Raw genomic sequence first — 24,029 nt, 5'->3', positions numbered from 1 at the left:
TTGTACTCAATGCTTTTGGTTTTAACTTTGGAATTGCTAATTATCTGTTTAACCCATTTGCGTCAGTGTTGTTGACTTTTCTGATTTTGACTCATACCAAAAGACATGGGATTCACTTTGGAAATCCACACTTTTGGGGTACACTCCTCAAGTGCCCAGTGATAGGCCATTGTGTCTTAATGTCTACCAGACACTAAGACACTAAGACACTCTATTAACACTAGAGGATTTAATAGGTTTTCTGATAGGAGGATGAGCTGGAAATCATGGATACAAGGTCACGTTCAGTCCTGATCCCCCACCGTCACAACCCTAATATAATTACAGCCCCAAGGCTTTTATGTTGGTAGCCAGAAGGAACTAGAGAGCCTATCAGTAAGTTTTATTAATAACAGGAAAAGGCCTTGTCTATGTTAGAGCAATTTGCTTTTTCTAGAGGCACCTTGGGGAGGACGTGGAATGGAATAAAAGCTGGCCCAGTGATTGAAGGTTTCACTCTGGGGATGGTGCCAGGAAGCCAGACAGCATTATGTCCCACCAGCTGCTCCTGCCATTGAGAGGCTGCTTCCTGCTTCTTGGGATAATTACTTCACAGATGCTCATCACTAGGAGCAAGAGTGGTACCTAAGATTTAGGGCAGCCCTGCCCTGAAGAAAAGGGTTGTGCTGCTGCCTCAAGTCACTGATCACAAATTTTTCTGCTCAATGAGTCCTCTTTTGTTTACGTTTCAAAAGGTATTAAAGATCAAGACTTCTTGGGTGTCTGTGTGTGTGTGTTGGGGGCAGACAGGTACAAGTAACTTGGCTTTGTGGGAAATGACTTTGGCACTCAGGTTAAAAGGAAGACAGTACTATCATGACAGCTTGAAAATGGAATATATTGTCAGTGATTCAATTGTGGCTCAAGGTATGAACACTGATGCATTTGGGGAAATTGTCAGATTCCTTCAGCAGAAAGCAGTACTTGGTCTTTAACTGAAAGGATGGCTCATAATTGACTCTCTTTACATCTGATATCCTCTCCTGAGGAGGGAAATGGATGCTTGATAAAATGTTGCCATCTAGAAGTCATTTAGCCAATGGAGATGTCCACATTATAGTGGAAGGGGAGGGGCAAGCACATGACCTGGTTATCTCATTTGAGCCAGAAGGCAGGGGCTGGGAAAATGCCATTTTATCCTTGTTTGAGTCAGGAAAAATCAGGAAGATATCCAAGGTAAGAAGTTTTTCCTCTGTTGGTGGTGGGACAGACTGGGTAGAAATCAGTTAGGAAAACAGGTTTAAATGTGATGGTTGAAGAGTAAAGTACTCACTGGAGGCTTCCAGCAGGCAAGAACAGCAGGGCTGACCAGAGACCAGCAGGTTTGGAAGTTTCAAATTGGTCTTAAAAATATCTTTAAGTCTAACTGGGAAGACTAGAATGTGGCTATGATGTATGACTTGGAGAAATAAAAACAGTATAGGTTAGAAAATGACTATTTTATTTCCTTCAAGTTTCAGTAGTAGTTGTCTGTTACATGTGTGGAGGTTAATGATGAGGACCCAGTAGTTCTCATTATCTATTGCTGTTTAACGAGCCTTCCCAAAAGTTTGTGCCTCAAAACAACATAATTTTATTATATCACAGCATTTTGTGGCTCAGGGATTTGAGCAGGGCTCAGCTGGGAGATTCTTCTGCCCCACATGGTATTGAATGGATCACTTAGTGGTGTTTAGCTAGCAGCTAGTCCAATCTGGAGGATCCAAGACATCTTGGTCCATATGCCTGGTGCCTTGATGCAGAAGGCTGGAAGGTAGGGCTCAGGGGTCCCCTCCCTCTGATGTAGTTTCAGGCCCTTTCCAGATGACCTCTCCAGCAGGGTGTTTGTACTTCTTACATGGCCACTTAGAGCTCCAAGTATAGGTGGAGCCACTTACCAAATAAGTTGTACAGGAAAGAGAACAGGTTTTGGGGGAAACGTGATAAGTTCTGAACGTTTTGAGTTGGGATGCATGAGAGAAGTTGAGGCAGAGATGTTTAGTGTATAGATGACAATATAGGTCTGAAGATTAAAGAAGAGGTTTAGGCCACAGATGGGGATTTGGGAGCCAGTGAAGTCTTTTATGACTTCAAAGCCCTGGGAAGAGATTCAAAACCAGCAAAGGAGATGGACAAAGATCAGACCGAGCAGAAAGAAAAGAATGTGCAGAGAGAAACATTCTGGGAGCAAGGATAGGTATAGACACAATAAGAGGGAGTGAGCTGCAGTTTCAAGCAGGGAGGCAGGATCAAAGGACTGAGTCAGGAAATGATGACAATCTTTTGCTATTTTAGGAAATTGTTCAGGTGCTAAAAGCTTTGGCATCATGAAGACCAGAGCAAATCCTATCTCTGCCACCTGCTGGTTGTACCACTTTGAGCAGGTTCCTTACACCCTCTTTGTCTCAATTTCTTCATCTATTAAAGAAGGATACTAATACTACTTATGTGATATAATTTTTTAAATGAATTAACCATACTATCAATTTATGTAACTGGTCTTTTTACTATTCCATGCTTTAAGGATGTTTAAAAGACCTAAGTCACATGATTACCTATGTAACAATCCTGCACATTCTGCACATGTACCCTTGAACTTAAAATAAAAGTTGGAAATTTTAAAAAAGTCCCATGAATCTAGAGGCTAGCTGATCTTTGACTTTAGAAGAATTTGGTGGCAATGTTGTTAAATTTATGTGGCATGACAGCAGATGCTACATGGTGGTAAATTCCACTGTAACAAGCTTGAAAAAAATTCCGTAATTTCATTTCATAAATGATTGCATTTTAGTTACTAGTGTACTTTAAAATAAATAGTAATACTTTTTTTTACATCCTATTGCATTTTCAAACTATGACTTTTTTTTTTTTGAGTGTATATTAAAGATTTCTTGGGAGTAGGGACTGGCATGCAAGGGTCAGGATGGCCTTCCAACTGTTTTTGTAAATAAGGTTTTATTGGAACTCAGCTAATTCTGTTCATTTACATACTGTCTGCAGCTGCTTTCATGCTCCAATAGCAGGGTTGAGTAGTTGTGAAAGAGATCCATGTAGATCACAAAGCTTAAAATATTTACTATCTGGTCTTTTACAAAAAATAAAAATTGCCAAAATAGGGAAGGGAATGGAGGTTGCTTAATGGATGAAGGGACACATATGCTTTTTTTTTAGACTTCCTGGCCCCTCCCCTGATTTGTACAGTGTTTCTTCTTCTGGCTGTTATCTCTCTTTTGCCCATCCCTGAGACCCTAGAATACAAAAGCATCATGGCTAAAGGAGTCAAAAACACTACAGTGAAACGATGAAGATTTTCTTTTTTCTTTCTTTCTTTTTTTTTTGTTTCTTTTTTTTTTGCACTCTGCCGCCCAGACTGGAGTGCAGTGGCACGATCTAGGCTCACTGCAACCTCTGCCTCCCGGGTTCAAGCAATTCTCCTGCCTCAGCCTCCTGAGTAGCTGGGAATACAGGTGTGTGCCACCACACCTGGCTAATTTTTTGTATCTTTAGTAGAGACAGGGTTTCACCCTGTTAGCCAGGACAGTCTCAATCTCCTGACCTCAGGTGATCTGCCCGCCTTGGCCTCCCAAAGTGCTGGGACTATAGGCATGAACCACTGTACCCAGAGGATTTTCTTACATAGATTGATTTCCAAATGGAAAAACATTTTTGAGCATTCGTGATCTACAGCTTTGTTGATGTTGTTGTTGCTGTTGTGTCATAGATCTTCTGGAAACTGGAATGGAAACCATGATTATTGGCAGCTAAATAACTAGGCCTCGCTATAGCCTTATAATCTGGAACACTGATAAGGCTGCATTCATCAGATGGCATTCTTTTTTCCCCAGAAGAGGCCAGAGGGGCTAGGAATGACATAAATTGGCTGCATGATAATGCAGAGACTAAGTTACTCTGGGGCTTTGTCTAGGTGGATGCGAGAATCAGGCCATCTTTTTAGGGTCATCATGGGAATTGCTCAAATTTTGGATCTGGTTACTATTGAGGTGAAAAACAATCTCTTGTCTGGGGAGGTGCATTCATTCTTTTTAAAAGCCCCCTGGGTTATTTAACATATTTCTCTGGGCTACAAATTACTCTGGCTTAGGGTACCAAGGGCTTTGAGAAAGTAAACAGAGAAGTGCTTAATTTATTCTGTAATCATACACTGAATCGATTTTAACAGAAGCCAAACATTTGAAGATAACTAAGTGCTATATTGTTTACTTTTAGATGCATTTTTTTTTTGTCTTAGCAGTGGCCAAATTAAAAATCAATCTTCTTAGTCGCAAATTACCACCCCATACCCACCTTCTTTTTCCCCAACCAAGCCAAAATGAGAATATATGAAAGATATGCACCATTTGTATGATGAGGTAGAGAAAAATGATCTCTCAGGGCTAAGTGCAGTTGTGCCTCGCAAAATTAAAAAGAAAGAAACATTCATTGGCAATATCCTCATCCTTCAGGTTCATAGACTGTGGACTGTTAGAACTAGGAATCTCAGGAGTTCTGGAATCGGCCTCCCACCATCTCCACCAAGATTACAGATAAGGAAACCAAAACATAGGGTTAGGAATCTCTCTGCTTTTTCACTCCCTTTGTGTAGCTCATCTTCTTTCTCTTGAAACTGCTCTAAACCAAAATAAATTTGTTCTAAGAAAAGTCTTGAAATGTGGTCAGGTAGATTTCAATAATTCTGCAAACTGGGATCTTTCACAGGGGCTTTGCAGGTTTCCAGGGTTTAAGCTTAAGGAAAGGGAATAAATACCCAGGGAAATGACTTTAAACACCACGGAAGACAGCTTTTAGTGGAGAGTTAGGGAGGCTGTTTTAGGTCTGGCTTGAAGAAGCAGACCTTGAGATAAAAATTTCTGTATAAGTGATTTGCTAGGAAGTGTTTCCAGGAAAAGACTTGTAGGGGAGTAGAGGATTACAGGGTGGAGGCGAAGGAGGCCAAGCATGTGTGTAATGCTAGGCAAAGTCATGTAGAGAGTATTTTGGGCTCAATCTCATAGGGGAGTTCTGGAATCAGTGTAGGCCATGCCTGAGAGTTGTGCCATCCAAGGGGTGAGGGAGCAGAGGTATTTATACTACCACATCTGATAGTCATTAGTTAAGAGCTACCCTGGTTTGTGGAGGGTGAGGTGGGGTGGGAAGTTTCAATTGTCTACCCTGTGGTGGACTCCAGTAAACTGAGGGCAGCCTTCCTAAAAAGCGTCAGGCTGCTGGGGCTTGACAGTATCTGCTGCAGATGCCTTCCTGGTACCTTCAAATCATACTAAGGGGTGCATCCACTGGTTCATCTTACTCCCCTAGTTCATTTTGTAGAATCAATGATGGGGTCTTAGCTTCCTTATAGCCTTTGGAAATTTTATTCTAAATGAGAGTTGAAGAAAAGAAGATTTCAGCTACAGTAAATTAGCCACAAATTCAGATATTTGGTTACCGGGTTCTGCTTTTTGCCTCTCTTAGGGAAACTCAGTTTCCAGTAAGGAAAAAGACTTAAAAATATCAGAACAGCATATATTCCAAGTAGCAATCAAAAGGAAAATAGCAATGCAATAAATGTTCTAAGCCTTATATCTAATTACCAAGCATGCCACATCATGGTGGTTATTTTTTCCCTCAAGTGTAATCCATCTGTACCTCCAATAATAGCAGAAATTATTGGTGTAGTCCAGACTCCACTTCACTGGCCAACTCGTAACTCTAATTGGAAGAATGAGAAAAGAGAGGAGAGAGAGGAAGGGGATGAAGAGAGAGGCAAAGGGCTAACAGCTGGTATTGCAATTGTATAGATAATTAATCTCCTCATGTTGAACAGAAGGGAGAGTGAGATGAGGAGTCAGGGAGGAAGAGAAGGACAAAGTTAGCCTGGGCGTGGTGGCTGACACAGTTAATCACAGCACTTTGGGAGGCTGAGGCAGGTGGATCACTTGAGGTCAGGAGTTTGAGACCATCCTGGCCTACATGGCGAAACCCCATCTCTACTAAAATATATATATATAAAATATATATGTATATACATTTATAAAATATATATGTATATACATATATAAAATATATATGTATATATATATAAAATATATATGTATATACATATATAAAATATATTTTATATAAATATATAAAATATATATTTATATAAAATTTATATATAATATATAAAATATATTTCATATAAAATTTATATAAATATATAAAATGTATATTTATATAAAATTTATATTAATATATAAAATATATATTAATATAAAATTTATATATAATATATAATATATATTATATATAATATATAATTTATATATTATATATTATATAAATTATATATTATATATAAATTATATATATTATATATTATATAAATTATATAATATATAAATTATATATTATATATAAATTATATATTATATATAAATTATATATTATATATTATATAAATTATATATTATATATTATATAAATTATATATTATATATTATATAAATTATATATTATATAAATTATATATTATATATATTATATATTATATAAATTATATATTATATATAAATGATATATTTTATATAAATGATATATTATATATAAATTATATATTATATATAAATTATATATTATATATAAATGATATATTATATATAAATGATATATTATATATAAATGATATATTATATATATAAATGATATATTATATATAAATGATATATTATATATGATATATTATATATAAATGATATATTATATATATAAATGATATATAATATATAAATGATATATTATATATATGATATATAATATATAAATGATATATTATATATATGATATATAATATATAAATGATATATTATATATATGATATATAATATATAAATGATATATTATATATATGATATATAATATATAAATGATATATTATATATATGATATATAATATATAAATTATATATTATATATAAATGATATATTATATATAAATTATATATTATATATAAATGATATATTATATAATTTATATATTATATATAATTATATATTATATATAATTATATATAATATATAATTATATATTATATATATAATTATATATAATATATATAATTATATATATATATAATATATTATATATATAAATTAGCCAGGCATGGTGGCCTGCACCTGTAGTCCCAGATACTCTGGAGGCTGAGGTGGGGGAATTGCTTGAACCCAGGAGGCGGAGGCTGCTGTGAGCTGAGATTGTGCCACTGCACTCCAGCCTGGGCAACAGAGCAAGACTCTGTCTCAAAAAAAAAAATAACAAAAAACAAACAAAAAAAGAAGGACATAGTTAGACTCATGGAAACTGCCATGGTACCAAGTGAGAAGTCTCTTTCATGGAGCCTAAAGATGGTAAAAGCCAGTGCTTATTGAGCCTTCACGATGCACCAAGCTCTCTTCTAAGGCCTTCTTCATGAATTAACCCATTTAAATTTCTCCATGATGCTGTAAGTGAGGAAACCAGGGAACTTACTCAAAGTCCACAGCTTGTCAGTCTTAGGGCTGGGATTTGAATCTAGGCCTGCTGGCTCCTAGGTCTGACCACAATGTCAACCCCGGGTGCTCAGCTGGGTTTGATATCTGCCTATCATGTATGAACTCCTTCAGGCTAATTTACATGAAATCTACTTTCATCCTCTGAGTAGACATTAGCCGTCTTTTTTTAAAAAATAGATTTTTAATTATTTGTGTAATGTACTGTGTTAGGCTGTTCCTGCATTGCTATGAAGAAACACCTGAAACTGGGTAATTTATAAGAAAACAGGTTTAGTTGGCTCATGGTTCTGAAGGCTGTACAGAAACCATGGCGCCAGCATCTGCTTCTGGGGAGGCATCAGGGAGCTTATAGTCATGGTGGACAGCAAAGGGCAAGCAGTCATCTCACACAGTGGGAGCAGGAGCAGGAGAGAGGAGGAAGGTGCCACACACTTTTACATGACCAGATCTTGCAAGAACTCACTATCACAAGGACAGCACCAAGAGGAAGGTGCTAAACCATTAATGAGAAATCTGCTTCCGTGATCCAATCACTCCCCATCAGGCCCCACCTCCAACATTGCGGATTACGGTTCAACATGAGATTTGGTTGGGGACACACATCCAAACTGTATCATGCACCAGTACATGTAAAAAATTAAAGTTAAAACATCACGGAAAATACTGAAGTCATGGTTTTCTTTGGTTAACACTCCTAAACGTGTGTTTCCCTCTCCTATTATCCTTCCATTAGTCTCATTTTACTGTGTATCATTTCGGATCTTTACAAATATATTTAGATGCTTACATATGTATTTTTTAAATATATGGTAATGTTTGTACTTTTTATTTTGAAAGAAAACATATTAAGTATATGGTAAAGTAGTTCAAAGCCTCCCAAACTTTCTCAGTTTCTGGCTGTCTCTTAGTATCTTAGTGATTATTTCATGGCCTCCATAGGCCAGGAGAATACCTAACAGTTTCATCTAATAAGAGTTAGATCCAAACAAGTAGTTATGTCCTAAAATCTTAGTAGTTATGTAAAACATTATACATATAAATTGCAGAAAAAATAGTATTTTCATTTCATTCTTAAACAATCACAATTGCTTAATAACGGGTGCCTGTTGGGCACCCCAGGATCATATTGGACACACTACCATGCTCATTGCTTGTTGCACACCTATTTCTGTGTGGTACTTGCCTATTATCACAGCAACTGCTAGAAACCAAGCTTTGCAAAATATATACATATGTATTTTATCAAATATACATATTTGATACCATATATACATATAACATCAAAAGGAATAAGCACAGCCAGGTGTGGTGGCTCATGCCTGTAATCCTAGCACTTTGGGAGACCAAGGTGGGAGGATTGCTTGAGCCCAGGCTTTTGAGACCAGCCTGGGCAACATAGAAAGCCCTGCCAAAAAAAAAAAAAAAAAAAAAAAAAAGGAATATAGCACAATCTAATGTTGGAACTGTGTACTCCTTCGAGTTCATAATTCACATGGTGCTGACTGATGTCTACTATGGCTGTGTTTCTCTGGGGTGATTTAGTGCACAATTTGAGAACTGATTGCAGGTATAATGATAAATTTTTCAGTTCACTTTTTGTATCCCACAACATGCCTTAGAGATCTGTCCATGTTACACATAAAGATCTCCCTCATAGAAAACACTGCTGCAGAATCATCCAGAATATGAACAGATCACAGTCTATTTACCCATTTTCCTGATGATGGCCATTAATGTTATTTCTAATATTTTGTAATTTTATATAATATTGCAGTGAAGATTCTTGTTGGGTACCTCTTTGTTCACATGGGTAAGTTGGAGAATAAAGAAATTGCTGGGCCATGGACCTGTCAGGTGTTTGTTTTTTTTTTTAACTTTTTTTTTTTTTTTAAATGGAATCTTGCTCTTGTGGCCCAGGCTGGAGTGCAATGGCGCCATCTTGGCTCACTGCAACCTTTGCCTCCTGGGTTCAAGCGTTTCTCCTGTCTCAGCCTCCCGAGAAGCTGGGATTACAGGCACCTGCCACCACACCAGGCTAATTTTTGTATTTTTAGTAGAGATGGGGTTTCACCATGTTGGCCAGGCTGGTCTCGAACTCCTGACCTCAGGCGGTCCACCCACCTTGGCCTCCCAAAATGTTGGGATTACAGGTGTGAGTCACTGCGCCTGGTCTTTTTTAACTTTTAAGTTAGGGGTACATGTGTAGGTTTGTTATATAGATAAACTTGTGTCATAGGGGTTTGTTGTACAGATTACTTCGTCACACAGGTATTAAGCCTAGTTCCCATTAGTTATTTTGCCTGATCCTGTCCCTCCTCCCACCCTCCACCCTCTGATAGGCCCCAGTGTGTGTTGTTCCCCTCTATGTGCCCATGTATTCTCATCATTTAGCTCCCATTTATAAGTGAGAACATGTGGTATTGGTATTTGGTTTTCTGTTTCTGTGTTAGTGGTTTAATGAATACTAACAAGTTGAACTTGGCTCTCTTTGAAAAAATGATTTTCTGTAATTCCTCGAAACATTATTGCTGGCTTATTTTTCCTAGGACTGTATACTTCATGACTATCCCTTCGGGGAAGAATAGCTGTCCTGGAAAAGTGTGTAGAGATCACCTTGTAGAAGTGGGTAACTGAGATACACCGGGCCTGAAAGGCAAATGTAGGGTGTGGTTAGGCTAAGAGGAAAAGGATGATAGAAACTGATCTGAAACTGCAAGGTGTATTTCTTAGGACAATAAGGAGGCCAGTTTATTTAGAGTAAATAATTTATTTAGGACACAGATGGCAAATACCTTTCAGGCATGCCTTACATGTTCCCTGTCCTCTGTGGCAGACATCGCCAATCTATAGTGGCATGGCAGACATAGCCAATCCATCATGGCCCTCATTCTCTCAGAGCCTGCACCTGGTTTTGGAATCCTCCTCACAGCCCTGGTGTGGGCACACAAAATGAAACTGACTTGTCACCCCTGGAGTCAGAGACAAGTTGGAGAAGCAGGATCAAGTTAGGCAAGAAAGGGCCGAGGAGTTGAAAGAATGCCAAACAAGGAGAATTTGGAAAACATTTATATATGAGACTTTATTAGCAAAATAACTGGTGATTCTCCTCTGCAAAACAATTGCAGTAAGTATTGATCTTTTGCTGCTATTTGTTTTCTTACCTTAGTTCTAAATGATCCTATTTATTTATTTCTAGAAAAGCAATTTAACCACCAGGGGCCTCTTTTATTATTCTTCTCCATGAAGCACATATATTGAAAGATGTGGTCTACCAATTAAACTGTACCTATTAAATAATAAGAACTGCATTGGCCAACAATCATTTTATTGAGTATTTTCACATTTCATGCACTGTGTATATTACATTTGTTAACTTTTTAAATCCTCGCAACAGCCCTAAGAGGTAGGTGTGATTATTGTTCCCATTTTATAGTTGAGGAAACTGAGACACAGAGAGATTAAGCATCTTGTACAAGGTTTATAACTGGTAAGTGGTATAATCAATGAGTCTTCCACTGTTGAGTTATAACTATATAACTTCTAATTAGAAGGCAATAACGAGGGTCCCCAAATGAGTTGATATAATTTTAGCCAGAAGCAAAAAGACTTGTTTTTTCAGTTTGTCTGTGCAACCTGGTCAGGGGTAAATATATGGTTTTTTTTGTGTGTGACTTTCCATAATGTTGTAACTCTTATAAGACTCCCATTATTGTTTTTGAAGACTGCAGAGATCTGACACCCTCAGTGGTTTCTAGATTAGAAACCACTAATTTGACGATTCAGTTTTTCAGCTCCTGAGAAAGTAGGGAGTGTTAACTGAGAAGAATATGCATTTTAGAGCAAATGATCAGCCAGGAGGCCATACAGTTGAGAGGTTAAGGGCCCATGCACCAGAATCCTGCTACATGGTTGGCTTCACTGTTTATCAGCAGAGTGACCTTAGTCAAGCTGTTTAACATCCTGAGCCCCAGGCTTCTTATTTATAAGTGGAGTGGTAGGGAGGACTACATAAGATAGCACATGGAAACGTTTGAATGGCACTTGGCATTTAGTAAGCACTCAACAAATGCCAGCTCTTATTATGGTTATGCGTTTACATCAAAGAATATGGATAACACAGGATGTGAGGCTTACTGGATAACACAAAGGAGATAGAGTGAGGTGCAAGAGCTCAATGGATGGTAAGTTTGCTCTTCTGATTTCCTCTCTGGCATCAAGCAGGCGGGATGCCTCCAGAAGGAGAGCTCCCTGACCTCAGGATGGGTACCCTAGGACACCCCCTGTATCATCTCTAAAGTACAGGTGTATAAAGTGACTCTAAGTGACATTCCCTGAGCAGCTTCAGGGACCTCATGGTTAGTGATCTCAAAAGCTGCCCAGCTCTCAGCATGTCGAAGTGATCTTTGTATGTGCTGCAGAGAGGGCCAGCCACTGGGACCAGTGTGGTGCCTACTTCAAATGCCTGTCAGTAACATGGTTCTGAACTCCCCCAATCTTTTGGCTTCTTTATTTTGTGATAGATCTGATTTTTCTTCTTGATGACCTCAGGCCTCTGAAAATGAGATATTTAAGATCATTTACTCCTCCCTACTGTAAAGGAAGAATTGCCTCTGCATATGATAGGGCTAATGCCGGCTTGGCCCAATATTCCTCTTAAGGGAATTTGTCCTGGAAGCAGGACTAGATGCTGCTGCTGCCTTGGACTGTGATTCTTTGAGGTCGTGGATGTCAAATGCTAAAAGTCTTTAGCCATGTGCGGCTTTCACAGAACCATGCAGCTCAAAGAATCACCTAGGAGTCAATTAGGGGTACTAGAACATCCCATTTGAGAGCATATTCTCTCTGTTGTCCTTCTCTCCTAGCAACTGTCTGACTCACATATTACTTGGAAAATATTAACTCTGTAATTTATATCCTTGTCTGCGCTATGATTATTGCCAAGTTGTTTATGTTGGTCTTCAGAATGTGGAATTCTGGAGAGTATCTATGGAAACCGAGGCTGTACTTTGGAATTCCTCTTAGTTATTTGATATGCGTTGTATGGTCCAGCAATTTGATCCCTGATAATTGCTTTTTTTTTTTTCCTCCCTAGCACTGGCTTGAACCTAACAAGTCCATCTTCAAGCAAATGAAAAGTAAGTGTCAATCTGTGCCTTTACTCTTGCTACAATGTGTCCAAAGATAGATACTGTTCCCTGACAAACTTTCTCCTGCCAGGGGAAAAATAGATAGAGTTGAAGAGGTGTTGGGGAGTGTGGGGGCTTCTCTCTCCCCAGGAGAGCTCTGTATCTTCTCCCCTCTTTTTCTATGACCCTTGTCTGCACCAGCATCCTATAGTCTCCTGGGCCTCTCTCCGTCCCCCCCATCTTGCCCTCATATTTGATATCTGAACGGGGGCTTTGGAATTGGATGGTTAAATACCTCTTAAACACAGCCACCGGGTACCTGGTTCCTTTTGATTATGAGGGTTGCTAGTTAGTCATTAAGTGTGGGAGGGGGTGCAGTATTAAGGAAGATGGGAGAAGCAGATGTGTTTGGAAACTAAAATTTTACCAATGACTTTGCTGAAGACTGTATAATTATTTTCCATTCCTTGAACTCCCCAAAATGAAAAACATTTTTTTCTTCTGGGCAATTGTTTTAAATCTCCGATGTTCTGAATTTCTTTTTTTTTTTTCTCTTTTTAATCAGTGAGCTCTTGGGGAAGTTAGCTTGGATAACAACATCTCTCTAGCACTCCCTGGTCATCCACCTGGGACTCTGTGAGGAGGGTGTTCACTGGTAGTCCTGGGTGACATGATGTTTTGTTCTGGTTACTCATGCCAGGCTGTAGCCAACCTGCTTTTATTTACGGTTTGGAGGAGAACTTCTGAAATGCACCTCAGAAACTTACTGCCTGCCCCCAAATCCACTTATCCCTCCACATCCACTTTCCCAGGGCTCTGAAATGCAGGTGATGAATCAGTTTCTCATCAGAGATTAGGTTAATGCATATTATGTCACTTGTCATCATTCAAGGGATTCTTTCATTTTTTGAATATGAAGAAATTATTCTGGGCATGGTTTTCAGGTGAGAGAAGGAAGAAACTGAACATGGACTACAAACTAGCAGGCAGTGTATCTCTTCTTTAACTTTCTTCTTTTTCCCTGCCTCCCTGTCCCTTTCTCCCTCTCTTCCTTCCTTCCCATTCCTCCTTCCCTTGGTCTTTTTCTTTTCCTTCCCATCCCTCTTCCATCCTTCAAGGGCAAGCTCTGTCTGGCTAGTGAGGAAGGATGCTTCAGATGGCACAAGTGCAGCAGTGGGTGTGGAAAGTCCAGGGAGGCCGGGCTGCTGGGGCAAGGCTGGAACAGAGTTGGGGTGGGGCTGGAGCAGAATTAGGGCAAGACCAGAACAGAGTTGGGATGTGCATCCAAATAGAAATAATAGGACAGGCCAGGCTCACGCCTGTAATCCCAGCACTTTAGGAGGCCGAGGTGGGCGGATCGGGAGGTCAAGAGATTGAGACCATCCTGGCCAACATGGTAAAACCCCGTCTTTACTAAAAATACAAAAATTAGCTGGGTGTGGTGGTGGTTGCCTGTAGTCCCAGCTACTCGGGAGGCTGAGGCAGGAGAATCGCTTGAACTCAGGAGGTAGAGGTTGCAGTGAGCAGAGATCATGCCACTGCATTCCAGCATGGGCCACAGAGCGGGACTCCGTCTAAAAAAAAAAAAAGTAGTAAGACAGGGGTCCCAGGAGGCTGCATATAGTATGATATGCAGGATAATGAGAATGAGCTAAAATGCCTGAGAAAAAAATTGCTGATTCCTAGCTTTTATTCCTTAACTACAAAATGTTGATATTTTTGTTTATATATTTGAAAATATTTAGACTATTTTTCAGTATAATAAATGGTTCTTTGACTTTGGTTCTTCTTAAATAAATGCCAGGCAATATTTTCCTTTTGTCCTTAAGCCATACCCAGTTTTGAAATAGAAATTTATCTTTGAAGGCATTTCAATACTTAATAGAAGCAAAAAATTAAACTTTGTAAGAAGTTTAAAACTTGTGAGAAATTTAGTGTTTAAGAGCATTGTCTCTATAATACAGCAAATCTGAACAACCAACTAAAATGCATAATTTTTTTTTTAAGACAGGGTCTCATTCTATCACCAGGCTTTAGTGCAGTGGTGCAATCTTGGCTTACTGCAATCTCACCTCCCAGGTTCAAGCGATTCTTGTGCCTCAGCCTCCCAGAGAGCTAGAACTACGGGCGCGCGCTACTGTGCCTGGCTAATTTTTGTATTTTTAGTAGAGACCGGGTTTCACCATGTTGGCCAGGCTGGTCTCGAACTTCTGATCTTAGGTGATCTGCCTGCCTCTGCCTCCCAAAGTGTTGGGATTACAGGCGTGAGCCACTGCACCCACCCTAAAACACATAATGTTTTGTTAGAATGGTGTAAAGATTGGCATTTGACTACTGGCCAGTCTTAATCTAATGACAAACGAAATCTGAATCTGGAAAATAGAATTGTATAAAATTCAGTGTCTGAACCAGACAGGGCAACTCACTGATTCTAGGACTGCAAGGGTCTTACCCACCACCCAATCCCTGTTGTATTGCTAAAGACAATACCGAACAAAAAAATTATGTAATTTTCTCAAGATCACAAACCTAGTTTGATTGTTGTTGTTGATGATGTCTTTCAGTATGAAGAATTTCTGTGTTCCTGTACATATGCCCTAGAAATATTAACTTTACTGTAAATTAGAAAATTTTTAAACTATGGCTTTTTTATTGTTAATCCAGAGAAACCAAGTCCAACCCTGGGGACTTGTCCATGAATTTATCGAAAGAGTCCGGTCACAGAGCCCCAGTGGCTTCATCCTTTTATGCTTGTATCACCTTTCAGTAGGCAATGGCTGCAGAATTCCTTGGAGGAACTGTTTCTTACTCACAGAGGATGATGGGCCTTCAGGTTCTTCTCTCTGACCCTATTAAGATCCTTCTGACTATGGATGTTCCCAGGAATGATGTTTCCCAGGGTTGGCTGAAGGTCAGCTATCCTGATTAACAAACAAGGCGTTATTATTTTTCACTAGTTAAAAAAAATATATCATGTTTGTGTTTTCTCAGTTTAGAAAGATTTAAGATGAAGACAAAAACTATTTCCTTGCTCCTCCCTCTATATCAAGCTCACCCCAAAGAAATAACAATTGCAAACAATATTTTGTATATCCTTCCAAGAATTTTTATGAATGTATATAATCCCCCAACATATATAAGTCCTTTGATAAACAGCAATGAGATCAATCTCTATATATTTTCTTCATCTTGTTATTTTTTCTTGATTAATTTTAGAAATTTAAAAATATCCATAATTGATGATTGGCCTGATTTAAAAAGTGGTTTTCTGAGTTAATTGTATGCGTGTATTTAATTAATTTATTTATTTTGAGACAGAGTCTCACTCTGTCACCCAGGCTACATTGCCATCTTGTGATCTTGGCTCACTGCAACCTCTGCCTCCCTGGTTCAAGCTCTTCTCCTGCCTCAGCCTCCCTGAGTAGCTGGGATTACAGGCATGTGCCACCACACCCAGCTAATTTTTGTATTTTTAGTAGAGACAGGGTTTTGCCATATTGGCCAGGCTGGTCTTGAACTCCTGACCTCAGGTGATCCACCCATTTTGGCCTCCCAAAGAACTGGGATTACAGGCGTGAGCCACTGTGCCCGGCCTATAATGTATTTATTAAGGGAGACCAAGGTGGTTTTGGTGGCTTCTGGTATTTTTCTATTGTAAAGTATACTGCAATAAACATGCTGTGTACAGTACTGCATCTTGTGAAAGTACATCTGTGCTAAAAATTCCTAGAAATGGGCCAGGTGTCATGGCTCATGCCTGTAATCCCAGCACTTTGGGTGGCCGAAGCGGGTGCATTACGAGGTCAGGAGATCGAGACCATCCTGGCCAACATGGTGAAACCCTGTCTCTACTAATAATACAAAAATTAGCTGGGTGTGGTGGCATGTGCCTGTAATCCCAGCTCCTCGGGAGGCTGAGGCAGGAGAATCGCTTGAACCAGGGAGTCGGAGGTTGCAGTGAGCCGAGTTGGTGCCACTGCACTCCAGCCTGGGCAACAAGAGCGAACTCTGTTTAAAAAAAAAAAATTCCTAGAAATAGAATAAGTAGATCTAAAGATATATACATATTAATTTTCCTTGGTGATAAATATCTAGTCAAGGAGGTTTTAGCCATTTAAATCTAATGACACAAAATGTTACAAAAAATCTAATGACACAAATGACTCAATCTGACTCCCTCAAATGTTACCTGAGAATGCTTCTTTCCCCAAAATTTGTTGAAAATAAGGATAATTAAATTTATTTTTCAAGTTTATGAAGGAAGAGAAATGTCCGTTTAATTGAAAAGCTAATTAATTACACAGTTACTTACTTTGGTATACATTTTTACATTAAGATGTTTCTTAAATTAAAGTCTTATTTCTCCTCTGAACTTAGAAGAGATGCTAATAGTTTAATTTTTAAATTAACATAGCCTGTAGTCCAGCTACTCGGGAGGCTGAGGCAGGAGAATGGCGTGAACCCGGGAGGCGGAGCTTGCAATGAGCCGAGATGGCACCACTGCAGTCCAGCCTGGGTGACAAGGCAAGACGCTGTCTCAGAAAAATAATAATAATACTAAAATAAAATAAAAAATAAAAAATAAATTAACATATGTTAAAATTGACTTTATTTTTGTGTGCAGTTCTGTGAGCCTTTACTCATATAGATTTTCATGACCACCAACATAGACAGGTTGCTGAAGAGTGTCCTGGTTTTCATCACCCCAAAAACCTGCCTGTGCTGTGCCTTTGTGGTGACATCACTGCCTTCCAACAACTCGCAACTGGTCTGTTTCATGCCAGTATAGTTTTCTTTTTTGAATATCATACAGGATGTAATTTTTGAGATCAGCTTTTACTCAGGATAATAACTCTGAGATTCATCCAAGTTGCTGTGTTTATCAATATGTAGTAGAAGAACACAATGAAAGTAGAAGCTGGTCTTTGAAAATATCAAGAAAATTGATGCATTTTTAGCAAAATGGAGGAGAGGAAAAAAAGAGGGAGAAGACACAAATTACCAATATCAGGAGCAAAAGAAGGGACATTACTACAGATCCTGCAGAACAACTCTAGGCACAGAAATTTGATTGCTTAGATGAAATAGATCTCTTCCTCAAAAGCCGTGACTTACCAAAACTCACTCAAAATAAAATATATAACTTGAGTAGTATTATAACTATTAAGTAAATTATGCTTGAGATTTTCCAGAAAAGAAATCTCCAGCACATTTGCTGTTCCTATTGTTGCAGCCAGCACTTCCTTTTCTATTCCTCAAGCCTTAATTAGGTGCATCTTCTGCAGTATTCTCTTTAGGAGCTGATGCTCACTTCCAGATGTCTCCTGGGTTCTGTCCAGAGGATACTGGAGGGAAAATCGTGGTGAATTTACCACTAGTTTAGCAGGGTCCTTTGCATTCTCATCTTCTTTTCCAATCTGCTTGCTACTATTTACTTTTCAGAGTCCTTAAATAGTTGCTGCATATATTCTGCCAGGTTTTATAGCTGCATTCAGTGAAAGAGATGGGGTGGGGTGCAATTAACGCACTCTACCTGGAATTAAAACCTTAAAATCAAATTTTTAATTATTGCTTTTCTATTAGGTGAAAATGCAGGTGGGCTTCATGATTGGGCAGTGCTGAGGGAATACCCTTCTCATTTCCCTATGCCATTGCCATGTCCATAGGTACAAATGTGGACTGAGATGTTGATCCATTTTTTGTTTCTTTAAGAGTACTCGGATAACAGATTGCCTTCAAACAAAGTGTTAACTGAATTGCATATTTTTGAATGTTTGGTTTTGCAGAGTCCTTGCTTTTCATGAAGGAATGTTGCTATGCAACATAACAGTGACTTCTCACTTACAATTTTTTTTTTTGTTTTTTGAGACAGAGCTTCACTCTGTCAACCAGGCTGGAGTGCAGTGGCATGATCTTGGCTCACTGCAACCTCCGCCTCCTGAGTTCAAGCGATTCTTGTGCCTCAGCCTCCTGAATAGCTGGGATTACAGGCACATGCCACCACACCCTGCTATCACTTAGAGTTTTTAGCCTTGACTACATTAACTGTGGAATGTGGCCCAATGTGTATACATGAAATGGCACACATAAAGAGGACAGATATTGTGTGTTCTACAGGATTTTTGTAGCTGCTCAAATTATATTAGCATGAAAAAAATTTTAAAGTTACACACTATGACTCAGATGTGCAGAAATGCAATATTATTTTCCTATGACTGAATTCAACTTGCTTGTGATTTTCTTCTTTCTTTGAGAGCAAAGCATTTAATCTTGTCACTTCAGGGTAACTCAGGATCTGCTAGTTTATTTTTTGTTTTTGTTTTTTGAGACAGAGATTCTCTCTTGTCGCCCAGGCTGGAGTACAATGGCACAATCTCAGCTCACTGCAACCTCCGCCTCCTGGGTTCAAGCAATTCTCCTGCCTCAGCTTTCCGAGTAGCTAGGATTACAGGCACCTGCCACCATGCCTGGATAACTTTTTTGTATTTTTAGTAGAGATGGGGTTTCATCATGTTGGTCAGGCTAGCCTTGAACTTCTGAACTCAGGTGATCCTCCCACCTCAGCCCCCCAAAGTGCTGGGATTACAGGCGAGAGCCACAGCGAGCGCCTGGCCTAGAATCTGCTAGTGTAGAATTTGATCACTTTCAGAAAATCGCTCAGTCAATACATAATTTAAATGTAATTGCTTGAAAACCCATACTCCATACTGTTTTTTTTTCTTCCATATGAAGAGCTTTTCCCTTTCTCTCCACCCCAGAATGGCATCATAAGGCCAGAGAAACATATGTACTGTCTCGGTAGTGAGGGTGACCTCTCTTTCATGTACATTCCTCGAGTCTTCCTTGGTGTGTCTCAGGTTGTTGGCATCTTTCCCCACTGCATCCTCTCTGGATGAAACTGGTCCCACCTGATCTTTGAGTGGGGTTGGTGTGTGCTGCTGAGGCCAGTGGTTCCTGCCATGGCCTTAGGATACAAGTCTCTAGACACTGTCCTCTTGTGGCCCCCACTCCAAGTCTCTTTCTCATTGGTACTCAGCACATCTGTATTCACCTCTGGGACAGGCAGGAACTGCTCAGCCTCAGGGAAACTTGTGTACGCTATCTAAGGCTTCCTCTCTGCCTAAACACACCATGCCACTATTTCTTCAGTACAAAAATTTCAGCAAAATTTTCAGAGTTCCACACAGAAGAGTTTCCTGCAACTACCCTGGGGTTCCTTTTATCTTGCCCCCTACACCTCACTGTGTTCAGCCAAGCTGGTAGTGTTGAGGGATGCTGGATCCTTCTCAGAGATCCAAATGGTGTCCTAAACTTGGTTTCGCCCTCTGTAAATCTCTCCAGGCTCTCCACTTGCCTTCCCTAGCCATGCCCTATGCACAACAAATGCCTTTTCTCTTTGGATACGAGATTAATATCCTAAAACAATAGCTGTCTTATACACAAGCACTAACTGTTTTTCAAATGTGATGGGGAAAAAGTACTATTATTTACAATAACAATAACAAGTAAAAATAAAGGTCTTATAAATAAATGTTAACAGATTCATGCAAGATCGGTAGGACGAAAATGTGAAATCCTACTGTAGCATTGTTGTAGAGTAGATAAAAAAGAGCTCAAAAAATGAAGACATCTCATATTTCGGTTAATATTCTTAATAAAGTCAGTTCTTCAGAAATTAATATATACATTCAATAATTCTCAAGTTAAAAATTCAGTGAGATTCTTTATGGCATTTAACAATGTTCTTAAGACTCATTTGCAAAAGAAACATGCTCAATGCTATCCAGTAAATATATAAAAAGACCACTGGTGGGTCCTTGTTCTGTTGAATAGTAAACCAAGGCCTGTGAGCTATAGCAATTAAAGGAGACATAGTAAGAGACACATATAGTAATTACGATATAGAGCCAGAAATGCGAAAATAATCAGTGGAACAGAAAAAAGCAGTTCCCAGTCCCCACGCCAATCCATTATTTATGGAATATGGGCTATGGCAAAGATTGTATTTCATACAAGGGGCAGATAAATTTTTATTCAAGGCATTCTTTTAAGGCATGATTTTTGGATTGTTTTCTTTCCACTTGTTAGGGGATGGGAAAAAGGACATCGCTCACACAATTCACAGGATTAATTCTAGATGTACTCAAAAGCCAAATATGTTTAACAATTTATAAAAGTTTTAGGTAAAAATTTAAGAATATGTTTTATAATCATGGGGTAGCCCAGGGCTTCCTGAGGGAAATACAAAACCCAGAAACAACGAAACAAAATCCTGACAAATTTGTGCAAATGTAAACTTTTGAACTAGAATGCTTTGTTTGTTTGCACAGAGTTGATTTTTTTTTTTTTTTTTTTTTTGGAAATGGAGTCTTGCTCTGTCGCCAGGCTGGAGTGCAGTGGTGTGATCTTGGCTCACTGCAACCTTCGCCTCCCGGGTTCAAGCAATTCTCCTGCCTCAGCCTCCTGAGTAGCTGGGACTACAGGCGCGTGTACCGTGCCCAGCTAATTTTTGTATTTTTAGAAGATATGGGGTTTCACCATGTAGGCCAGGATGGTCTCGATCTCTTGACCTTGTGACGCCCCCGCCTCAGTCTCCCAGAGTGCTGGGATTACAGGCGTGAGCCACCGCGCCCAGCCAGAATAGATTCTTAGTAAATGTTTGTTGAATGAATGACTGTAAAGCAAATTAAAGCACGGGGAAAATAATGGGAAGAACATTTGCCAAACATATAATGAGTAGTAATATGCAGAATGTATTATGTATGATGCTACAAACCAACAGATGAACCGCTCAATATAAAAATATGCAAAAGACTCAGAGAAGGAATAAAAATAAATGACCAAGAAGCTCACCAACAGATGCTCAATATCATTAGCTACAAAGGAAATGCAAATTAGAATAAGATATTTTTATTTACTATACTGAGAAAATTGTAATTATTGATAATATCCAGTTGATGAGGATGAGGGTAACACTTCTGGTGAGAGGGTGTAAACTGATAAAGCCACTTTGGAGAGTAATCTGGTTATATCTTTCAAGATTAAAAATGCCTATGTCTTGGCCGGGCGCGGTGACTCACGCCTGTAATCCCAGCACTTTGGGAGACCGAGGCGGGCGGATCAGGAGGTCAGGAGATCGAGACCATCCTGGCTAACACGGTGAAACCCCATCTCTACTAAAAATACAAAAAATTAGCCGGGCAAGGTGGCGGGCGCCTGTAGTCCCAGCTACTCGGGAGGCTGAGGCAGGAGAATGGCGTGAACCCCGGGGGGCAGAGCCTGCAGTGAGCCAAGATCACGCCACTGCACTCCAGCCTGGGCGACAGCGAGACTCCGTCTCAAAAAAAAAAAAAAAAAAATGCCTATGTCTCTTGGTCCAGTATATCAATTTCTACAAATCTATCTAGAGCAAAATTTATTCACGCACAGGTATATATTATGCAAGGGTGTTTATTACAGCATTACTTATAACATTGAGAAAGCAATAAAAAGGCCAGTAATTTTTGCAAGGATAAATTATGTGTGTATACATAGTCATTAAAAAAAACAGGAAGACATGTATTATTGACATGGAAAGACTTACTAGATATATTGTTGAGTTTAAAAATCAGATTAAAAGACCACGTAAATAATGATACTTTTACATAAAAATAGAATTTTTTTGTGTGACTATATAGTGCATAGAAGAAGAACTGGAAAGATGTATACTTAATTGTGGTTACCTCTGGGGAAGAGAGCCTAATATAGGGACATGAGGCTTTCGCATTTTATTATATGTAGTTATGTTACACTCATATCTTTTACCATGAGAATATATTCTTATATGACTTGGTAATAAAAATAAAATAAGCAAAAGGAGAGAAATCTTTATGCAAAACAAGGAAGGAAGGGAGGAAGGAGGGAAGAAAGTAGAGAAGAAAGGAAGAAAGAAAGGAAGGAGGGAGGAAAGGAAGGAAGGAAGAAAGCAAGCAAGGAAGGAGGAAGGAAAGGAAGGAAGGAGGAAAGAAAGGGAGGAAGGAGGGAAGGAGGGAGGGAAGGAAGAAGGGAAGGAAGGAAGGAAAAAGGAAGGAAGGAGGGAAGGAAGGAAGGAGGGAAGGAAGGAAGGAAAAAGGAAGGAAGGAAAGAGGGAAGTAAGGAAGGAAGGAGGGAAGGAAGGAAGGAAGCAGGGTGCATATGCATTAAGCATGTTCTATAGAAACAGACTGAGATGAAAGAAAGCTCACTCTTCTAAACAAGCTCTCCACTTAATCCTGGCTGGTGCCTGTCTGAGGCCTGATTAGCACAGCAAGGTAGTTAAGATCCTATTCTTGCCCTATTTACCAGAGACTGTGCTGCTCCCAAGCACCCTGAAGGGGCAGGGGTGCTTGGAAATGGCTTCTGCATGCAAATCAGGGTAGGCAGGAACCCCCAGCCTCTGCATAACACATGCATACAACTCAGCCATAATAGCCGTACTGAGTCAAGTTGTTGCTGGCTGATGACAGTGGTGCTCAGAAGTTGTGATGGCACTCCCTGGAAACCTGGGATGGCGTGGAATTCCTGACTTTGATGGTGATAGTCTTGGTACTTCATGTTTATGTCTCATTCATTAGCTTTCCAACATCCCCCTTGGGGCTAATCTAACAAATAGCTCTCTTGCTAATGAATGATTTTTTGTCAGTAGGAAATTGAGATTGAGAGAGAGAGAGAGAGAGAGAGAGAGAGAGAGAGAGAGAGAGAACCAACAGCATTGATTTTGCTCTGGTGTAAAGCCACAGGTCTCATACTCATGAGGCCAGCTTGGATGCTTGACTCTCAACTCTACTTGTTCTTCCAGTTTTCCCCTTGCTGAGTGTGTTAGTTTCTTTGGGCATCCATAATAAATTATCACATACTGGGTGGCTTAAAATAATAGAAATCTACTTGCTCACAGTTCTGGAGGCCAGAAGTCTGAAACCAAGGTGTCAGCAGGGCCACACTCCCTCCGAAGGCTCTAGGGAAGAATGCTTCCTGCCTCTTCTGGCTTCTGCTGGTTTCCTGTAGTCCTTCCTTGGCTTGTAGCTGCCTCGCTCCACACTCTGCCTCCATCTTCACATGGTGTCTCCCTGTGTTTGTCTGTGCGCTGTGTCAAAGTCTCACTCTCCTTTCTCTTATAAAGATATCAGTCAATGGATTTAGGGACCACCCTAACCTAGTATGAATGCATTGTAATTAATTAATCAATTACATCTACAAAGACCCTATTTCCAAATAGGGTTCCATTCTGAGGTTCTAGGTGGACATGGGTTTTTTAGATCTCCTGTACTCTTAGCAATATTCTTTAGCCTTTTTCTTTAGCTTACTACCTCTAGCCCCCTTTGTGTATGTTGTTCTTTTTTG

General features: G+C 39.3%; 1 protein-coding gene across 4 annotated transcripts in view; it reads left to right on the top strand.

Annotated features, from left to right (window-relative positions):
• Positions 1–24,029, top strand: part of FRMD3 (FERM domain containing 3) — a 308,453-nt gene that overhangs the window by 164,674 nt on the left and 119,750 nt on the right. For all 4 annotated transcript variants that reach the window (XM_054501637.2, XM_063649630.1, XM_054501636.2 and 1 more), the window contains exon 3: positions 12,638–12,680. In XM_054501637.2, coding sequence (XP_054357612.1) covers positions 12,638–12,680 — 43 coding nt within the window. The remainder of the gene's footprint in view (positions 1–12,637; positions 12,681–24,029) is intronic.

The sequence above is a fragment of the Pongo pygmaeus genome, chromosome 13 (genome assembly GCF_028885625.2).
Source record: "Pongo pygmaeus isolate AG05252 chromosome 13, NHGRI_mPonPyg2-v2.0_pri, whole genome shotgun sequence".
Lineage (NCBI taxonomy): Eukaryota > Metazoa > Chordata > Mammalia > Primates > Hominidae > Pongo > Pongo pygmaeus.
The sequence above is the reverse complement of the archived record's forward strand: the minus strand, read 5'-3'. Positions and strand labels throughout refer to the sequence as shown.